Below are 21,850 nucleotides of genomic sequence, written 5' to 3'. Positions count from 1 at the left end.
TTTACAGTGATGACTAATAAAATTTGTAACAGTCAAAAACAGGTGACTTATTTTAAACATTTACATGCAGTTAATACAAAAATCATGGCAAACCAATAAACACAAAAGATTATAGGTTATTAAATTGCTACCAAAGCCAAGAGGAGCAAGTATAAATTGAAATAGCTAATGGACAAGAAATAAGTATCTACATTCAGACACATGTGAAGTGAGACTTTAATTTACTAGACAAAGAATATCAAAGACAACTCCACATGCAGGCAGTTTAATGCATTTCACACATGTAGCAGGGACTTAAAACTCACCATATTGTTTCTGTCCTGAATTTAATTGTAAAAAAGGAAAAAAAAATTTTTAAATGAAATAAAAATAAGAGAGTGAGCCTACATCTGCTATGCTATCTCTACTATATAAATTCCACAAGGATGTCACCAGTATAAATCATCTTTAAGATAGAAAAAGGCCCACCTGCTTCTCTGAGGTCTATGACTCAAATTTTAGGCAGTCATAAACCCATTTGAGAATTCAAAGAAAGCTATGGTCCTATTCCAGAGAAAGACACATACATAAGGTTTACAAATGGAGGGGAAGATTTCAAAGATTTCTTGTAAGTCTATATATGGACTGGAGGTTAAGAATCTTTGCTCTGAGTAAAACGTGTAGATATTTCAGTCATGAAAATTCTAATCCTCAATGTGACAGAAGCAAAAAGTAGAAAGTAGTTATAGATTAAAACATGAAAGTCTGTAACTTAATTAAGGAAGTGGCAAATCATATAAAATAAAGCAAGAAAACAGACTAGATATCACAGAAAGAAAAAAGGTGAAGTAGTAAATTTTAAAAAGTAAATGCTGTTTGAAATGTAAATCATATTGATTAATTAAGGAAATATTCCCTACAAATTTTAATTCTGTGCACTATCATGAAAACTAATGTTAGGTGACTTGAAGAAAGTATATAAATAGTTCATATTTTTAGTTTTAATGACAAACCCTTCCTTAAAACCTCTAATCAAGTACTACTTTCTTCAATTTCCCCTGCCCTCAGGACAAAAAGCTGGGAGTCTAGAGTTATGAAAATGTAAACACTATACAGAAAAAGGACAACCAGCTCTCCATAAACTAAGCTGACTGATTTAGAGACTTAGGTTAAAAGATCTAACTGGCTAAACAAATCCCTAAACTGAAAATAACATAAATAAGAAAAAAGTAATTTTATACATTAGCCAAAGGTTATTATTAATCCAACAAAGAACATTAGCTACAAATGGAACTGACTCCCTAAACATTCTGATTATATAAGAAATGCAATTCATTTTAAGACTAAACAGTTAATCTAGACAATGGTTAATTTTCAGACTTTAGCTAAAGCACAGGTTCATTAATTAGATATTTTGGTGTTAATATTTCTACGAATAAAATAGTCACAAAGATAATTCACTGTTTCATAAATTAATGTTGAAAACAGTGTCCTGGCAGAAATAATTGCTCAGCACTTTAGATAACACCTCATGTAAATGAAACCAACAGACTGATAAAACATTATTGATATTAAAAATACATTGTTTTCCCTCTGAATTTTTTATCTTTAAATAACAGATGCTATCCACATTTCTAGCTAAAATAGCTTTGTGTTCAAGTGTATGCTGGATAAATGTTATATAGAAATCTGATGCCAAAAACTTATTTTCAGTATAATTATACCCAACAGCTTGAAACAACTGTTATTTCAGAAATGGGTTTAACTACCTGAAGCCAAAAGCTTGTAATTTTTAACAACTGTGAAAATCATTCATTTCATATCTACAGACTTTCAATTTTCAAATGCTATAGCAATATTATCATGACAAGACATGCACTGTCTTTTAGTATAGGTGCTTTTATTATTGACTTCCTTGTACATCAAAGCAACCCCAAAGGACAGAGAACAGAGGTACTGTTATTCTGATTTTATGAAAGGGGAAAGTGAAATTCTGAAAACCCATAACTTGCCATATGGGTTGGTAGTAAGTGACAGAACCAGGCTCAGATGTACGTTAACCAATTCAAAGTTCAGTATTCTCTTTACTATCCTAGACCTCTGAAAGCCTGTTTAATGATTCTTAATAGTGCATATGTCACTCATACAAATTAGCATTAATTCATTATGCTCAACTTCTAAAGAACTCAATTTTGGTATCAATTTCAGATAGACACACAAGACAATAATATTTCTGTTCTTTTGCACCTGATGCCTTATGTTTAGATATTCTGGAAATTCATAAGAAACATGTTTGTTTCAGAAAGTTACTTATATTACTTTCCTTGAATAAGAAAATAGCTACCATAAATAAAGAGATGGTTAAAGGGAAAGAATATAAGTGTGGTCCACAAAAACTGAGATCAAGTCAACTTTTACATGAAACCTTAAATCATTCTTAACCACTGCACATTCCATCCTAGATAGAAGGATGAACATTACTGGATAGGTTCTGTAGCACATACTACATGCTGAAAAATGAGACTAAAACTGTTTCAGATCTGATCTTGATTTGAGGAGCTAATAATACTGAAATTTAAGTACATATAGTAAATTTAATTTTAACAATGTGAATCTTATTTTCAAAATACTTGTCTAGCTATCTCTCAATAAAAAAGCTAAACAAGAAGGGCAACTTTACTTGTATAGCTACAAAACAAAGTTCAGAGAAGGAAAAAGATACATATGAATTCAAAAGTCTGGAAACTGCAAGTTATGGAAGAAACTTATATAAGAAAGAGTGGAATTTTATATTAACTAACTAAAATCCTAACCACTGACTCATAAAACTATGAATTAAGAAAAATTTATATAAAAATATAATCAGAATTAAGTGACATTTCTTCAGGTGTTCGGTCAAAAGTATCTGTACCATTTCTGTGAACAGCAACAATTGAAGTAACCTAGGATATATGGAAGTGCTAGAAATTCGGAAGAAGACTTTATTTTTACCTCTTTTTGTGCAATGCCCATTCTATCCCTCCAATGCATTAACACAAGATCCACTTTTTCTTTGGCAAATTTTTCAACTTCTTTAGCAGCTTTACCAGCTAGTCTTTGCCACTCTGGAACTTTATTAAATTTTCCATACTGATCCTATAAAATAACGTTGAATTCCATTACAGTCCTATAATTTCAAATTTATTTTAAAAATCTAATTAGGGGCTTCCCTGGTGGCGCAGTGGTTGGGAATCTGCCTGCCAATGCAGGGGACACGGGTTCGAGCCCTGGTCTGGGAAGATCCCACATGCCGCGGAGCAACTAGGCCCGTGAGCCACAACTACTGAGCCTGCGCGTCTGGAGCCTGTGCTCCGCAACAAGAGAGGCCGCGATAGTGAGAGGCCCGCGCACCGCGATGAAGAGTGGTCCCCGCTTGCCGCAACTAGAGAAAGCCCTCGCACAGAAACGAAGACCCAACACAGCCATAAATAAATAAATAAATAAATAAATAAATATTTAAAAAAAAAAAAAAAAAATCTAATTAAAGCCAAGTTGCACTATTTTACATGATTAAATGAACACTGAAAAAAAATAGTGAAAGAACAAGGTGAAAATTTCTACAACAAATTATACATTTTGTCCAAGAAATCTTAAACTTTTCTACCTAGTTTTCAAGATGAATCCTTTTAGAGGGATGGCAAGATATGAGTGGGACATGGGTGCAGACAGAAGTGAGGTGAAGACAGGAAAAGAATACATATAAGACATTATTATAATAGCATATCTTGAAAGATGTTAAGTAATTTTCTCAAAGATAGCCCAACATTAATAATTAAGATAGCTCTAAGCCCTACATAAATTATTTTTTTCAGTGTTGGCCCTTCACCAACATTTATCAATTACATATTATGTGCAAAACATCACCTTATACATTTGAAATTAAAAAAAAAAATCCATTCGTGAATGTACCAATATGCTGAGTTAGAGAAAAAAAATACAAGATTATTATTATTCATAAAATTAGATTGTGGTGATAACTGCATAACTGTAATGATTATAGAATTGGACACTAAAAACAGGTTAAAATTTTGGGGATGTAAATTTTACCTCAATAAAGCTGTTAATAATAATATTTAAAAAGAATACTACTATTTAACATGTGTTTCAGAAAAAAATACTCTTTCATCCCGAAAAGATACTCAGGACAAGCATATTTACCATTGCTATTTTCACATTATCTCTAACATGCATCCGATCAGCATCCTTCTCAGGAACTGGATCTGAGCTGTCCAAGTAAGCCAGCAAGCCTGGGGGCTAAAAACAACAAACAAAAACAAGATATAAAATCCATTTTCAAAACAACTGCACACACACACACAAAACCTAGCCTTCGAAACCCAAATAAATTAATACTATGATTTAGCTATTAAGCATAGCATTTATTATATGACAACTCCTTTGATAAGTATCTTTTATATTAAAAACAAACAGATAAACCCTTAACAGTATAAACAACTTATCAATGAAATTTTATTGGGCAAGAATATATACATTTCTCCAGTTATTCAACTGACTTACCAAAATGCGTTTCAACAAGTTTGTCGCAGTTACATTATCAGCTGTCCAGAGTCCCACTAAATGTCTACTCAGCTGTCTGAAAAAAGCAGATGTTGAGAAAGGTTTGCTTCTTTATCTCAGGTAGAACAAAAAGGAATTTTTAAGAACAAAATATATGAAATAAGACTACAGTAAAAAAAAAAAAAAAAATCACTCTATCTACTCAACACTCTGTAATAACCTATATGGGAAAAGAATCTAAAAAAGAGTGGATATAGGTATATGTATAACTGATTCACTTTGCTGTATACCTGAATCTAACACAACATTGTAAATCAACTATACTCCAATAAAAAGTTTTAAAAATCATTCTGATGTTAAATACTAAAAATTAATATTTTAATTTGGAGAGATGTATGAGATAGTTAATTCAAATACTACTAACGTTTTAGTATTTTCTCCAAACTAAAATGCTTCCGTGATGAACTCACTAATTTTCAATGGACCTGAACATGAAGAAGTAGGTTCTTACCACTTTTAAAGATAGGGAAACAATTAGACTTGATAATATAATTAAGTTTGTATAACAAATCCTGCTATAGTGACCACAGCATTCTGGAATTCTTTGGAATTCTGAACATGAGCAAAAGTCAACTATGTTCTAATATATACTGTTTGACAAGGTCAGAGATAGAAAATATTTTCAGTTTTGGAGTCTGAACAAAGACTTAAAGCACTTTTGAGCTAAAAGCACATTTTGGTTCAAAGTGAAAATCTAAGATCCAAGTTGAATCTATGACTTAGTCATTTATTAATCTTAATCCCCACGATGATATCTGCTACCCAGACTGGAAGCTCCTCACAAACAGGGTATATATTTTATTCACCACAGACCATTCTGTGCTTTGATAAGGATTCAACTGCCATTTGCAATAAGAATGAGTATGAAACCTGTGAGGGGAATAACCAAATAACCATCTACAGGCTTATGTATTTATATATGTTACATTCCCAGAAGAAAAAAGTTCAATAGGAAAACCCAAATTGTGCTTTGTTCTGACACACACAAACACACACACACAAAACCACTACTAAAACTGTTCACTCTTATGCCTATTTGGAAGCTAACATATTGAAGTAATGACACTTGTAATTTCCTTCACTGGCATTTGGTAGGTATCATATCAATGATTCCTAAAAAGGTTTTAATTAGGGATAAGAGAGATAACATTTTATAGCAGCAATTTGCAAAAGATAAAGCAATGCAAATGAAAAGTAGTATTTCTATTATAATTTGACAGCTTTTCAATATTGTGATTGATCACAGTAGGGAACGCAATTGATTATAATAAAAAGGAACACAAAAAGCAAAGGGCTAACATAAAGGGGTTTAATAGAATTAGACATCAAATAGTTTCTAGTGTAACAAAAGATGGTGCTTAGCATTGCTAATAAGGCAGTAGACCAAGGAAATAACCTTCCTTTTATATCTTTTTATCCTTACAAGCAACACAGAAGACTACTTTTGTGACTAACATTTACAAGTAAGGGATGCAGATAGCTTCTTATAATAATATAAATAGCAGAAAACTATTGGCAGGGCAGCATACTACAACATCCAATAACCGAACATAGGTGATAAAGAAATGAAATTTATATTTCCATAACAAAGTAAGCCTAAGTCAGCAATTTATGTTATTTCAAAAAGTCAAAAAGAACATGATTAAACCATTTATTATATATATATTTTTAACTAATATGAGTCATGAGTAATAATACGGTATGCTAAGGATATAGGAAAGGATCACATGTCGGGAATTATAAAGAAAATTAAAAGGGCTGGAATTCATACAGCCTGGAGTAAACAGATTTATGTGTTTCCTCATATTTGAAGGATTATTATAAAAAAAAAAAAGACTTGCCAAAGGGAAAATTGTTTAACTACAAGAGATTTAGGATAGGCTTAGGTTAGGCTGGTTAGATATTAAAGTTTTCTTTATTCTTAGAGTACCTAACTGACCAAAGTTATTTGAAAATTGACTAGGTGGGTCATCTACATGCAAGATGGCCAGGAGGAAATACAAGGAGAAAAACCCTGGGGACATGTGGCTCTAGTTCCATAAACTACTAGGCACTCTTCTCCATGTTCCAGTCCCATGACTATGGGTATAGAGCCTGATAAGCAGAGAGTGGGGGGAAAAAAAGCAGTTTTATTTTTTTCCTCCCAAGTTATGCAGGGATAGGGACAATGATCATTTGGGTAAAATCCTTCCATAAGGAAAGGAAAAGAACTAGGTGAATCAAAAGAAAATGAAACAGTTGTGCAACCCAAAGACTTCTTCTGTTTGTTTTACATAATATCTGAACCCCTTCTCTAAACAGCAAGTTAACTTATAGCAAATTAAATTTAACCTACCTATTTGTAAGCATCCTTTGATCTGAGCTTATTGTGAACATCGCAGTATGCAAATGTCGAGGTAAGGCACCTTCACTTAGGGCAAGCTCCTGCATTTTTGTAGCAATTTCTTTGTCACCTTCCTTTGGAAAAAGGGTAAGATGATCCCTAAAGCAACAATCTACAGCAAGCTATCCTGATTTTGTAAAACTAATTTTACATCTCTAGATAAAATTATTCAGTATACAATATAATAAAAATTAAAAATGCCATTTCAATTATCCAAAAATAACATAGGCGAACAGTAGTACAAGTTACTTAAAAAATATTATTTGCCTTTGGAATGAGGTTTAAATGTTCCCAGATAAATTTATCTTATGAATTAAACTTTGCTTAATATTAAAATTAGGTTCATTCCCTAAGTATATATAATATCAGCCAATGAAAGGGAGAGGTGACTCACAGAAATCAGCAATTCCTACCAAAGGCATCTGCAAACCTGGTTTGCTTTTGTTATTAAAGATATATTCATTTTCATGGTGAATAAAATTCTTTATCTTTTTTAAAGAATGATGTGATGTTGAGGTAGTTCTTTCTATTCTGATGTCACTCTGCTTATTTAGACTCACTTTGACAAAAGGGTAGGACAGATAGAACTATTAATCAAAGGTAATCATAGAATTATGAATAGCAAGCAGTGTGATATTTAAGACAACCTGTCGAAAAGTAAAAATACTCACGTTATTGAAAAAAAGTACAAGTAAATAGAATAACTGAATATGCAGTAAGTATACAAATATACACACAGTATGAATACGTACATATATCATTTTGACACAAATGAACATGTAGTATGTATATAAAATATATATAGTATGTATATGTACATATATAATTTTGAACATGGTCTAAGAGGAAATTTACCAAAATACTAATAGCAGTTGTCTCTGGATGGTAAAAAATATAGGTGATTTATTTCTTTGTTTTTTTTCTGAACAACCCAATGTTTCTTAAAAGATCATATACTGCTTTTGCAATCAGAAAACAATAATTTAAGATACTTGCCAGGATTTCAGTGTAAATAAATAAAGCCTTCCTTACACAGACATTGGCTGTAGTCACTGGCTACGAATCTGATACGTGTGGCTTGCACTGAAGTCAAAGTTGGCTTTTTGGTTATACCTGCCACTCATTAAATATTTCTGAATGAATGGCAATATATTAGTGGATCAAGGTCAGGAAGATACTTTTGTATGGTCTCACGGTCCTAACTGTCCCTGGTTACTTCAAGCTCGGTACGTGAGAGATGTGGCACTTACTTTGGAAGCTAATATTGAGCATAGAACCCATTAGCTGGAGGGGGAAAATTAGCCTTTAGCTGCATGTATACACTAAAAATGCAAATAAACTTTGATGTTCCAATCAATCTAATGTCTATATATAATTTTTTTAATAGCTGCTTAAGAGTATACTAATTCTGTGCTTATTATTTAGCTACTTGTTATATTTATGAGCTATAATGGCAGAATTTCTTGATGAAAGGAAAAACACTCTTACATTTTAACCAAATTATTACTATGACAACGAAAGAATACAAGAATTCAAAAGTCATTAGACTGATATTGTAAACATCCAGTATGTAAGTTCACATTCATAGCCCCATCTCATCTTCCAAAAAACATATAAGGCTAAAGCAACGATCCTGGAGAAGCAATAGCTCATGTCCACCAATATTATGTCCTGATCTCTAGAGCTTAATTACATATGCAGGTTAATATGAGGAACTTTTTCTTACCATACTTATTTGATACTACTTGGCTACAAACTAACTCCATTAACAGATTTCCATATAAATTCAGTACCTAAAGTTTCAATACCATCACCACCACCACCATCCCCAAAAAAGAGGAAGAGAGAAAGAATGCTAACTTTTCTTTTAAAGTAAAACAAACAAATAATGGAGGACCAGAAAGATTCATTTGCTCTAAATACACTTACTTAAGAACTTTAAATTCCTAGTTTATTATTGAGGACTGTTTCTGCAACTAGTTTAAAACTAATCTAAGGATTTAAAATTACTTTTCTTACCCAGAAAAACTGCATATTTTCCATAAAAGACTTAATTTTGTCAGCCCAAGTTAAAATAGCCAATCAACATTCAAGTAAGTTTAACATTTCAAAATTGTTCTCTCACCTCTATTATTGCCTTCATAACCAATCCAGCTCCCTTTATAATTGCCATGGAAGGATGCTTCAAAATAGGGAGAAAAAAGTATCATAGAATAAAAGAATCTTATCCCAACATATTTAGCTGTTGCTTTTAAGAGGGATACACAATTTTATGCAAGGTATAAGCCATAAAATTAGTAAAGGCTACATCTCAAAGTCAGTTCACAGTTTGGTTTAAAAATGTTAGGTATTCTTACAATATAGCTTCACACATACTTAAAACAAAGAGTCTATAGTAGTAGAAAACAGCTGGCACTTATATGAATATATATTCTACTTACTGGAATGATATCAAATAATTATGGTATTAAAATAGTAGAAATCGACATTTATAATATAAATATAAAATATAAATATCATATGCACACATGTACATAATAAATATAATGGTATTATATGAAATAAATATTTTCAATTGCTTATGAACAGCCTGCTAAAGCTCATCTTATTATTTGGAAATTTTGTAGGGAACTACAAAAAACTACAAAAGGGAACTTTGGGTCTACCACAGAAAAAAATGAGTTTTTCACTACTTCTAAGATGGAAAAGATGGGCAACAGAGTCAAATAGTGGTCAAAGGCTATCAACAGAGCTCTATGTGAAACACAAAGAAATTCATGGAATTAAATGTCCTTATATGACAATGTACTTAGGCTATATTTATTTATATTACCACAGAAGCATACATGTACTATTTTAAAAACAAACTGACCCAAAAAGTGGTTCTCTCAGATTAGTTGTTATCTGATAAAAGTATAAGTTCTCACCTGAAAGAGTTTAAAAAGTGTTCTTCCATTGGATGCTACCATCTCCAAGAGCATATCAAACTGCTGCCCTTCTGTTGTCTCACTATATGGAGCACAGAGGGCAAAAGTAAGGAAGTCCAAGAGCGAACTAATAACTAGGGCACCAGTCCCATGATCCTGAAACAAAGTAACATATTGCCTTGGCTTAGGACAGAAAGCTTCACTTAAAACATAGCAGTAATGGGTTTCTTTCTGTTATTCTATATGTTAGAAGTAAACATTTAATTTCCCTGCATGAGTTCCAAAGTACTCTTAACATGAGTACTACTGGAAGCAGTACTTGTTTTACTAATGTATCAATCCACAGTGCTTACCATATCTCAAAGGGAAAATAATTAAAATTCAGTCAAATTTCAAGAGAAAAACCAAGACTCTTCAAACATATATAACTAAGGTTAATGTGTATTTGTATAAAAAGCAATCTTTGACAACACTTGCAAAACTCTGGCAATTTGTTCATATTCCTTCTAGATGTTATATACTGCCCATCTCCAAAACTTACTAATGACTGAGGAACAAAGATTTGGCTTAGTTTTTTTTTAAGCAACTTGTTTCATAATGACATTTTTAAAGAGAGAAAAAAAGCAAAAATCTGGGATATAACTGATTTTAAGGCTTTGCAACTTATCCTTTCCAGATAAATGTATATAGTCCTAAAACAAAATATTTTATTATTAATGACCAAGCTAAACCAATACTGACCAAAAGTTGAGGGCCACAATTTAAAAACAAAACAAAAAACTGTCCCTGTTGTACTTACAGAATACCTTTCAATATGTATGGTATCTCTCATTAAGACAAATTTAATTATAACTTACCACATGGGAATTAAATTTCTCCAGTAAGTTTTCCAGAAACTTCTTTGAAGAGAGAAGAGAAGCTTTGTTTAGCTGTTCTTGTCTTAAGTCATAGTCATCATGCATGGGCTATTGATTAAAAACAGTGATAATTCATAAGCAGTGGCATCACACAAAAGTCATTTATAAAGAGTACTCATTGAACACTGAAAGAACTAAAAACCACAGCCTTTAAAATTTAAGGCAGAAAGGAATCTCGTGATAAGAGGGCAGAAGTGATAATTTCTCCTGGGTCTGATGAGACTTCGTGGATGATCTGCCTAACAAGTAACTGCAGATAGTACTGCACAAGGTAATTTTGAGAGAAAAAGTCACAGATCTCCTTCTTAAAAAGCAAATGACATCCATTCTCCCTCCCCCAATTTTGTAATATAAATTTGAAATGATAAAACTTAGCATTTAAAAGTAAGTACTAAAATTAGCAGTAAATATTTCCTGTCTCAAGATGATTCTCTTTTGACTGCTGGAATAAACTAAGAGCATAAAAAGGATTCCAGCATGACAGTTAAGAGTAAAGATCAAATCCTAATTCTGCTACTGACTATAACCAATCTTAGATACAGTTAAATTACTTTAGCTCTCTTGGTTTCATTTTCCTCAGCTATAAAGTGGGAATAACAGTACTTACCTCACTGGACTATTACGAAGTTCAAATGAGATAATTCACGTAAAATACACAGCAAACACCTAATTTTTAATGAGGTCTCAACGTGTTTACGTCACACTACTGTTATTTTATGTTCTAATTATTCCACTAATTCTTTTTTTATTATTATTATTTTTAAATATTTATTTGTTTATTTATTTGGCTGCATCGGGTCTTAGTTGCAGCATGAGGGGTCTTAGTTGCAACATGCGGGGTCTTAGTTGCAACATGCGGGGTCTTAGTTGCGGCATGCGGGATCTTCGTTGCGGCGTGCAGGGTCTTCATTGCGGCATGCGGGATCTCTGGTTGCGGCATGCAAACTCTTAGTTGCGGTGTGTGGGATCTAGTTCCCTGACCAGGGATCGACCCCAGACCCCCTGAATTGGGAGCACAGAGTCTTAACCACTGGATCACCAGGGAAGACCCTCACTAATTCTTTAATGGAATTATTTGTAGTAAAGATAATAAAATCCACTTTGGGGAATAAATGCAAGGTTTTAAACAAGAGATTACTTATGTTTACTGTATACCACAAAGTCTGCCTAAAAACACTTAATATAAGGAATAAAGTCTCATATACTCTACACAAAATTGAGATAAATCAGAAACTTGAAAGTTATATTGAACAGCTGCTTTTCCCCCCAACAAGCTGTCAGCAAGTTAGATTTTTACCTCTCAAACAGCTTTCAAATGTGCCTTCTTTAGCCTATCCTACCTCAGCATCTCATGTCTTACATGATAATTTGCTCTACCCGCCTCTAACTTGACCTTTAATCTACACTCCACATACCATCCATGAGCTTTCTAAAATTCAAACATTGCATGTTATCACTCCTGTTGAAAAATCCTTCAGTTGTTCCTTACTAAAGCATACAAAAATCTTGCTTCTCTGTCTGATACAAAAGGCTTTTTATGGCTGTCTCTGCATACATCTCTAGCTATAACTCCTAATCCCATGTGCCCCCATACATAGGTTATGATCCAGTCATATTCAATTATTTGCTGCTTCCCAAATATGCTTTTGCACACGCTATTCCTTCCTCCTAGGAAAGTCTTCTCACAGCTAGAAAATACCTGCCTGCCTTTCAAGATTCAGATCAAGGTAATGTCTTCCAGAAAGACTGGCTTAGAATCTTTTATCTTCTCCTCATCACAAAACTAAAATTAAGTGCTGCTTTTTATGGATCCCATGGCCTCTACTACTTTATATTGTATACATATGTCTACCTTACTAGACTGTTAGCAATTTCAAGGAAGTAACTCTGCCTTAACATCTTTGTATTTCTAGTACATAGCATGGTGCCTAGTTTACAGGCTATGCTAAACAAATGTTTATTTGAATAAGTAGATGGCTATGAGAGCAAGTTAGGCAATATAGAAACACTGAATTTAATTGGTACAATGAAAATCTGGGTTTGTGGAAGTTTAAACCATCAGTCAACTTAAACAAAATCAGTTTACTTAAGAAAAACACTAGTACTTACACACATGAGGGCACAGAGCATATCAACGGCTGCATGGATTACTCCATTGTTGCTCCTCTTGAGTGCTTTTACTACCTTCACTCCTAGACGCTCCCGAAACCTTGGGGAACAAAACAACAGCATATAGTAGCAATGCCTGAGCATTATTCTATTATTTTATTATTGAAATATAATATAAGTCATCTTAAGTTTCTATTGCATTACTATAGCAATTACATATTCTGAATCCCATCTCTGGAACATATCAGTTATCATAATAATTTTTTTCTTTCAAGGGGAAGTTTTTTTTAAGCTTAATTAAAACTAAAAGGCATATAATTTCCCATTCAAATTCACTAAAACAGAGTCAGTAATATCACGGGTGAATGGATAAATAAGTCAGAAATATCATTTCCATTCACCTTCCTTTTTTATTTCTCATGAATAGAAACTACTATATCACCATATTAAAAGGTTATCAGGTTTTACTCAGATATAAAGAGGTAAATTGTTGATTATTTGCTATTTTGAGTTGTTCAAATTCTCTGAAGAAAAAAATTAAGGCAACTTACTTTGGAAGCTGAGTAAAGGCTAGAAAACCAGCTTTGGAAGCCACAAGCCTCCTCACAGCCTGGAACTGACTCTCAAGTTCTGCACTGGAAGCAACAACATCCCCCTCTTGGGACAATAATGCCGTTATGGCATTATTGATCAGTTTTTCTTTGTTTTCTGAGAAGAGACCCTAGGTAAGGAAGAATATTTCAAAAAAGTTTCCATACCAAAAGTTAATGACAATGAACATATTATGATACAATTTATCTTACATCCTGCGTTACTGCATGGAGAACTCCGCTATACGAAATATTAGCGTTGAACCTGAATACAGCATCTGCAAAGTTGCCATCTGTAAGGAGATGAAATGTTCAAAAAGATTTAGAGATTTGCATTATATTTCTTAAATTATTGTTAAGTAGATGGATGGAAATGCAATTACATTTAAATCAATACTTACTTGGAGGTGTAGCCAAGAATCTGAGATGAAGGCTCTCTACCTCTTCATCGACAGGCATGCTGAGTAACCCCCATCGTTGACCTTTATGAGTTGATGTCATTTTTACACAAACATCTCTGTTACCAGAGGCTCTTACTCCATCCAGCAAACTTGCTAATAAGGAATCTCTAAGCAAGGTTAAAAATATAAAGCTTTTAGGATTGATAATTTAGGAAAATTTTGATGTAGAAGGCAGCATAGGCCCTTTAGCAGGTTACCTGCTCAGAGGGGCACTCTGGGTACAAGAGAAGCTAAAAAGAACAGTGGTGAGAACATTAGGAGAACATTAGGAGAGAACATTAGGAGAGAACCTGACATTCCAATACTAGCTCTTCACTTTGCTGTTACATACCATGTACGAGTTACTAAAGGAATGGATCTTTAACGTTTTCCTCTTGTTTTTTAATTTTAAGATTATTTTTAACAGTTTTGCTGAGTTATAACTTACAAATTACAAAATTCATTCAATTAAAACGTACAGTCTGGTAATTTTTAGTAAATTTGTACAGTTGTGCAATCATTATCACAAACCAGTTTTTGTACACTTCCATCACCCCAAGGCAACCATTTATCTCCTTCTGTCTCTACAGTTTTACTTTTTCAAGAAACTTCATCAAGAGAATGAAAAGACAAGCCACATTTGGGAGAAGATATTGACAAAAGACATATCTGATAAAGGACTATTACCCAAAATATACAAAGAACTCTTAAAATTCAACAATAAGAAAAACAATCCAATTAAAAAATGATCCAAAGTCCTTAACAGAGACCTCACCAAAGAAGATATACAGACAGCAAAAAAACACATGAAAAGGTGCTCTACATCATACGACATCAGGAAAATGCTAATTTAAACAACAAGATACCATAACACCAGTATTAGAATGGCCAAAATCTGGAACACTGACACCACCAAATGCTGATGAGGATGTGGAACAACAGGAACTCTCATTCACTGCTGGTTGGAATGCAAAATGGTTGGAATGCACAATGGTACAGCCACTTTTGGAAGACAGTTTGGCAGTTCTTACAAAACTCAACATCCTCTTACCATATGATCCAGTGATTACATTCCTTTGTATTCACCTAAAGGAGTTTAAAACTTACATCCACACAAAACCTGCACACAGTTATAGCTGATTTACAATGCTGTGTTAGTTTCATTGAGTATATTTATATTAAAGTAACTTGCTGCCATTATCCAAACAATTTAAGAATGAAAATGAAAGGTGTTATTTTTAAATACTTTAAAAGTGTAAGTTTCAGAAATACACTTTATTTTTCATCCTTTCATTTAAAATCAAGTCACCATTTTTATACTCTTTAGAAACTTGAAAACTAAATGAAGGACATTTTACATATGCAACAGAATAGAGTTGTCTTTTCCTAAGTTACATAATTTTAATGTAACTTATGTAATGAAGCACTTTAATGAAGCACTTTGCCTTGCACATACTAGGATCTTAAAAGCTAGATGAATTTAAAAAAATACCTCTCTGTTGAAGAGTATTTCCGTATTTGTCCCTTTATAAATTCAATGGTAAAAAGTTGTGGGTTTTCTGAGTCACAAACCAATGCAAATACCTAAGGAAAACAAAACACAAGTTCCACGAAAGATGTTTAGTTTTACAGTATTTCATTAGAAAAACTACACATCATTTAGCTGACAAAAGTCAATATTTAAAGATGTAACTTGTTTATAGTATCAGACTTTAAGAGCCACTTAAAAGTCTCATTCAAATTTTCACACAATACCAAATAAAAAGTTTTCATTGTATACTCGGAAAATAAATTTTGCAATATTCATTGTTCTAAGATCAGTAAATATAATGGAGAATTAAATACAGATTCTTCCTGTTTCCTATTCTTTAGGCATTAAAAAATATTAAAATAGAAAGAAAATTATTCTAATTTATTAACAGGGAGAAATCTCATTTAAGCTAATATTGGTGAAACTTACTTCTCCTAAGGGCTTCAATGTTGCAATATTATAGGTTGCTGGATCACGTTCCACTAAACATGTTTCTGTAAGTGCTAGAATTCTTTTTATAGGTTCCTTCAAACAAAATTGACACATATTTAAAAATTATTGAAGAAAAATGTCAAAATCAGATGAACAAATTTTTACTTTTAACACATGGGCTTACCGAATGTCTAGGCGATATTTTTTGGACTACAAACTCTGCTAAAGATGTGATGGATTCATCAGTGCTGTATTTCCCAAAGCGAAGATTTAAATATTGCTCAAATTCTAAAGGTTCTTTTCTGATCCGCAATGAAATACCTATATAGTTGCCAGCATGATCTATTGCACTTTTGATAATTTCTTCTCTTTGTTCTGATGCAAATAAATGCTGCATAAATTTTGAAATTTAAAAAGTCAGGGTTGAAATAACTAAAATGTGACATAGTGAAATCAACTCATAGGAAAGTGACTGAAGAAGCACTTCTAGCAAAAAAAGGTAGATCTTATCAGAAGTAAATAAGCAGTGTGTTGTGGCTGAAATACTGTTATTAAATTAAAATCACAAAGTCTGAGATAGGCTTACAAAATAATCATTGAATAGAAATTATCTCCTAACTTCTCAGAGTCTGGTTCGCATCACCGCGTGGAAAACAGCACTCTGGGGCTTCCAAAAGAGGCCCCAGGGACCCCAGCTAAGTCCAGTCAGGGCGTGGGTACTATGTGGACAGGATTCCCAGTTTCAACTAAGGTAGCTCTGACTTCATCTGTTTTTATATAGTGGACTTTCTTGCAAGATTACCTTGAAGAATGTTTAAATGTTTACAAGTCATTGGCCTATGAATATTACAAATCAACCTCCAGAGTGTATTACAAAGGTTAATTATATATTGCTACTTGCATTTGGTACCTGGAGGCCAGAAATGCTTAATATCCCATGAAGGGCAGGGCAGAAGAATCCCACACAAGAAAGACCTGTCCTGCCCAGAATGCCACTAACTACCCTGCTAAGAAACACTGGATCAGATCATGTTTTAAAACCTGATTTTATTCCCAGCAGCGTATCTAGTCACTATGGATGCAGAAGGTACCAGATGAAGGTTTGCTGAATGGATCTGTCATGGTCTCATATTTGTAGTGAATGTCTCATTTTAGCTAGTGTCTTTTAAAAGGCAGACAGTATGCTTAGAAAGTAGATGATTAAAATTTAAAAGTGCTTGATGCCATCAAGCAATAAAAAATGTTGGCAATTGAGGAGTGTCACAATTCTTATCTTTAATGTTTACCTTATGCATTGTAAGGCTTGGTGAATTACTGTGATTCTGTTAAGATCTGTGAGGCCATATTCCTGAAATTAGGTATGTTTTCCACCAAGGCGTTAATCATTATAAATTTCCACCACCCAGGGAAGGGAAAAACCTTTGGACAGCACCATGACAGCAGGCTTTAGGCTGCTTTAGTGTGGAATAAGGAACTAATTTTCTCTTTGGGCCTTCACCTTTTGGGTCTAGACTCAGAGGTAACAAAATGTCTACATGTACATTCCTAGATGAGGGACACTAGGATGGTACCCATCATCTGGGTAAACAGTGAAATCTAGGATGAGTAAAGGCCTATAACTCTGAAGAGTTAACATATTTTGTAAATCAGATTGTTCACCCCATCCACCATTCTTTTTACTTCCCTTTTGCTACCCTCTAGCCTCTTGTATATCCAAAAGACTTGCCCTGGCTCTGTTACCCAGGGATGGATAATTTATCTACAGAACACTAAATCTTGAAGTAGTGTTCCCAGGACATTAAGGTAGCTACAGGAATTAAAATTCTCAAGAGAAAGGATTCTTGAGAGTAAGTTCAGCTGAGCCTCTCCATGTGGACCCTCTTAATGCTCATCTTTGAGATGTGGGGTTTAATTAAGGAAGGCAGGACGTTTCTTATAAAAAAAGATGGTCATCTTCTATAGCTCAGCTTCTACTGCCAACATACAGGGCATTCTGCGGTACCCCAAAATTTACATATAATTCAGAATTTCAAGACAAAAACAGGCAATGAATTCCAAATTTGAAGTTTCAATGAATATTCAGATTTCAGATTACAAATAGCTGGGCAAAGGAAAGAAGACTATTAAAAAAAAGATTTTAAAATACCTTTTCAAAGAAAGTTTAGAAACCTTCAGGTAAGACATGAATAGTAATGAAAATAAAACTGTAACTACCATTTATTGAATATTAAGCCACACACTGTGCTAAGCATTTTACATAAATTATCTGATTCGATCCAAAAAACAAAAACCTATAACATACCTATTACTCTCCTCATTTTATAGAGCTGCAAATTGGGATTCAAGCTCAGGTTTCTTTGATACCAAAGCCTGCACTCATAATACATGTCATACTTCCTCCCTGAGGACTCAGGAAATTTCAAAATTAACTCTGCTTTCCTTCAAATGGTCATGTCCCTTTTAAAATGGCTTTTTAAAAACACTACTTACCAATCTACTAAATCCTCCATAAAGTATACAAAACCCTCCTTGATAATCAGAGAGATCTACAAAGCCTTCAATATTTCTATAGTCATAGGAACAGAGGACTCTGTTGGTTGCAGGATTAATTTGATCAAAGCCTCCTGGTGTTACTTCCAAAATGACAGGTTTTCTTATATCACTCCAGTGATGCTTATAGCAGTTATATCTCTAGAGAGAAAGATAATAATACTTTTAGATTCATATTTAAGTTTACCATAAAACACAGTTACATTTAACTTATCAGTCACTGCTGAAACAACCAAAAATTATAAATATTTAGAGCTACTATCCAAATTGTTAAAAACATTTTTATTTTAGCCATTTGGAGGTTTATGTTTATTCAATTAAGAATGTTCATGCTAACTGAAGACAGTATGTCCTTTTACAATTAACAAAGGTTTGGGTTACAATATTTTGTGAAACAATTTTAAGTCACCTTTATGCAAATCTATAAAAAATTTTTTTAGGGAAATCCTAAATAGAAATGTTATTCTTCAAGAGTTCTATTGGAGAAAAGATTTCAACTTTTGTTGATGGATTTTTAAAAATTAGATTATAATTGCTTTACAATGTTGTGTTAGTTTCTGCTGTACAACGACGTGAATCAGCTATATTTATACATATATCCCCTACCTCTTGGATCTCCCCCCCACCCCATCCCACCCATCTAGGTCATCACAGAGCACTGAGCTGAGGTCCCTTCTTTTAACCAAGTTAGATATAGAAAAGAGCTAAGTCACATTTCAGAGCTGTTACAGCATTCAATTTAAACACCGCAGGCTTTTCTAATCACACCATTGGAAACTTATCTTTAGAAGTTTGATCTCATTAGCAAGTAAAATTCCATTTAGAGAACATTCCTTTGTAAATTAAAGTACCTAGTATCAGAAATAATTACAATGGTCAACATCCATTTACTACCTAGTTTTACTCTTAAAAAGAAAAAAATGTTTAGTTGAGGCTGCTAACCAAAATGATGTGTATAAAATAATTTAAAATAAAGGCAAAATGAGGCAAAGAGAAAATAAGGATAACAAAATGTCAGATGTGTAATGAACATTCCCTTGTCTACCCGAAAAGACCACAAAGTTTTCTACCCATCAATATGAAGAGGAACGCATGGTCAGTTACATGATTCTTAAGGTAAAAATAAACCTGTTGCTGCTCAAGAGTACAACTATTTCTAATACTAAAATAAGAGAGAAATTCTCTTGCAGGTGTTCAGAAAAGAGAGTAAGGCATTAGATAATAAACACCTCCGCTAACACCCCAACATTAAACCCAGCAATGAGGTTCATAGGATCATACCACATCAATCCCCTCAGCATTACTGATCTATGGCATCATGCACATTACGGTTTCATAAAAGGAATTCTGCAGAAAGACAAAAAGGCCTGCATTAACCCAAGAATATATTTAGAGCCTTGATTCTGAACTAAAGGATGGAGCAGTGCCACACCTTTCCAGCAGAAGTGGGGGTAGAAGGGAGGCCACAAAAAGTGGTGCTTTTCCCAACTATGCTGGTTTACATGCCCCACAGCCCACTCGTACAGGATATTCTCCATTCCTCCAGCTGATAATCAACTGTCAAGTAAAGAGATTTGCCAAGGGAAACAAATCATTGTCCTTCAGGACTGTGGAGGCCAAGACAGTCTTGAGAGACCTTGATTTAGAGTGTATCCAGGGACAATGAGAGGCCTGAGGCCAAATTCAACTTATATAAAATTGCTGTCCTTCGGGCAATCTTCTAGGGATACTGTTTTCACCACAAAATTTTGAAAAGTATTAAGTTGCTGAAGTTAACGGATATAAAGGGAAGCTTATAAGCAAAATCTCTTAAGTATGCTTCTGGAAGCAGTTGTTTTCCAAACAGATGAGATATACAGAAAACTCACCCACTAACATAAAATAACTAAAATAAGCATACCAAATTATGATTTATATAAATCTGATTGTGGCTCATCATACATAAGAAACAAGCAGCTCACCAAATGCCATTAAGCTATTTTAAATGGCTCCTGGGCAACCAGTCAATTGCTTGAGTTGAGATCAGTGAGGCTTTTGGGATACTAAAACAAGAATAGAACATCTATATACAGGATGAGGGCTTTTAAAAAAAACAGGGGAACAGTGCTGCCAGCATATGAGAGTTCAGATCCTGCCTTCTGCCAGAAGCTAGCGTTCTGGACAGTGCTATGAGTTTACACATTACTCTACGTCCCCCCTATTTCAAGGGAGTGAAAAAAGTATCAACGCCCATTTACCATCCCCAGAAGACTCTGATTTAGTTTAAATGCTGCTGTAAACATGACTAGAGAAGGCCTGGAAAAGTTAAATTCTAATGAGTAACCATGACTTCCTGAAAGCTGTCAGTGCACCATGCAAAGCTTCATTATTGGCCAGATCCAGTGCAAGAACATGTAATAAGGCAGTTTCAATACATAAACATTCTTAAAACTTTAATACTTCTGAAATAGGAATCTCCTACACCAAACAACTACTGCATGGTCTAACAAGTATTAACAGCAGCGTGAAGCTTCTCTTGCTGTTTAGAATACTGAATAAAGACTTCGTGAATGAAGCATTGTTTTTAATGCTGAGTCCTACCGGAAGATTTTTTCCCAACTATCAGCATTAACAGTCATAAGTCTAATTATTCATATCTGAGTTTCCTGTTAAATTACATTCATCTATCACATGATATCAGGAGACATTAAAGTTGTTTCATTTTTTTCCCCTTTAACTTTGCCATAAAGGGAACACACAGTTCATGGAAGGATTTCTAAAGCACAACATTTGAAAAAATAAAGATAGATATTAAAAAATGTTAAATACTTGCCCTTCCTGTGATTTTTCCTTCTGAAAAATCAGTTCTAAATCTCTGAAAGAGAAGATATAAGCATAGTTTATAACAACAGATTGGTAAGAAGGACTCACATTTCAGTTCAGTACTTTCTATCCAAAGTTAAAATCCCAACTTGGTAACCCTGATATTAAAAAATGTTATTAGGGACTTCCCTGGTGGCACAGTGGTTAAGAATCTGCCTGCCAATGCAGTGGACACGGGTTCAAGCCCTGGTCCAGGCTGATCGCACATGCCGTGGAGCAACTAAGCCCGTGTGCCGTAACTACTGAACCCACGCGCCACAACTACTGAAGCCCGCGCGCCTAGAGCCCGTGTTCCGCAACAAGAGAAGCCACCGCACCGCGACGAAGAGTAGCCCCCACTCGCTGCAACTAGAGAAAGCATGTGTGCAGCAACAAAGACCCAATGCAGCCAAAATAAATAAATAAATCTATTACAAAAAATGTTATTAAAGTTATAGTTTAAGGATATTCAATAAAAAGTGTGTGAAATATTACTGAAAAACTGGATAGATTAATTAAACGTAAAACTGCTTT

The 21,850-nt window shown here is 33.8% G+C and overlaps 1 protein-coding gene across 5 annotated transcripts in view; it reads right to left on the bottom strand.

Moving 5' to 3' along the window:
* DNAJC13 (DnaJ heat shock protein family (Hsp40) member C13) overlaps positions 1-21,850 on the bottom strand; it is a 124,700-nt gene that overhangs the window by 62,346 nt on the left and 40,504 nt on the right. For 4 of the 5 annotated variants that reach the window (XR_450889.3, XM_057545165.1, XM_007180932.3 and 1 more), the window contains 17 exons: positions 21,288-21,329; positions 18,416-18,616; positions 16,110-16,316; positions 15,923-16,018; positions 15,455-15,546; positions 13,924-14,090; positions 13,736-13,815; positions 13,484-13,653; positions 12,933-13,032; positions 10,764-10,871; positions 9,907-10,062; positions 9,105-9,161; positions 6,932-7,053; positions 4,537-4,612; positions 4,177-4,272; positions 2,971-3,114; positions 306-320 (listed from right to left, as the gene is read on the bottom strand). Coding sequence is in view for 4 of the 5 variants with exons in the window: in XM_057545165.1 (XP_057401148.1) it covers positions 306-320; positions 2,971-3,114; positions 4,177-4,272; positions 4,537-4,612; positions 6,932-7,053; positions 9,105-9,161; positions 9,907-10,062; positions 10,764-10,871; positions 12,933-13,032; positions 13,484-13,653; positions 13,736-13,815; positions 13,924-14,090; positions 15,455-15,546; positions 15,923-16,018; positions 16,110-16,316; positions 18,416-18,616; positions 21,288-21,329 (1,929 nt within the window). In the remaining variant the exon portion in view is untranslated. The remainder of the gene's footprint in view (positions 1-305; positions 321-2,970; positions 3,115-4,176; positions 4,273-4,536; positions 4,613-6,931; positions 7,054-9,104; positions 9,162-9,906; positions 10,063-10,763; positions 10,872-12,932; positions 13,033-13,483; positions 13,654-13,735; positions 13,816-13,923; positions 14,091-15,454; positions 15,547-15,922; positions 16,019-16,109; positions 16,317-18,415; positions 18,617-21,287; positions 21,330-21,850) is intronic. The other variant, XM_007180934.3, reaches the window with a different exon arrangement.

Source organism: Balaenoptera acutorostrata, chromosome 4, assembly GCF_949987535.1.
Source record: "Balaenoptera acutorostrata chromosome 4, mBalAcu1.1, whole genome shotgun sequence".
NCBI classification, from domain to species: Eukaryota; Metazoa; Chordata; class Mammalia; order Artiodactyla; family Balaenopteridae; genus Balaenoptera; species Balaenoptera acutorostrata.
This window is presented reverse-complemented; position numbering and strand designations above follow the sequence as displayed.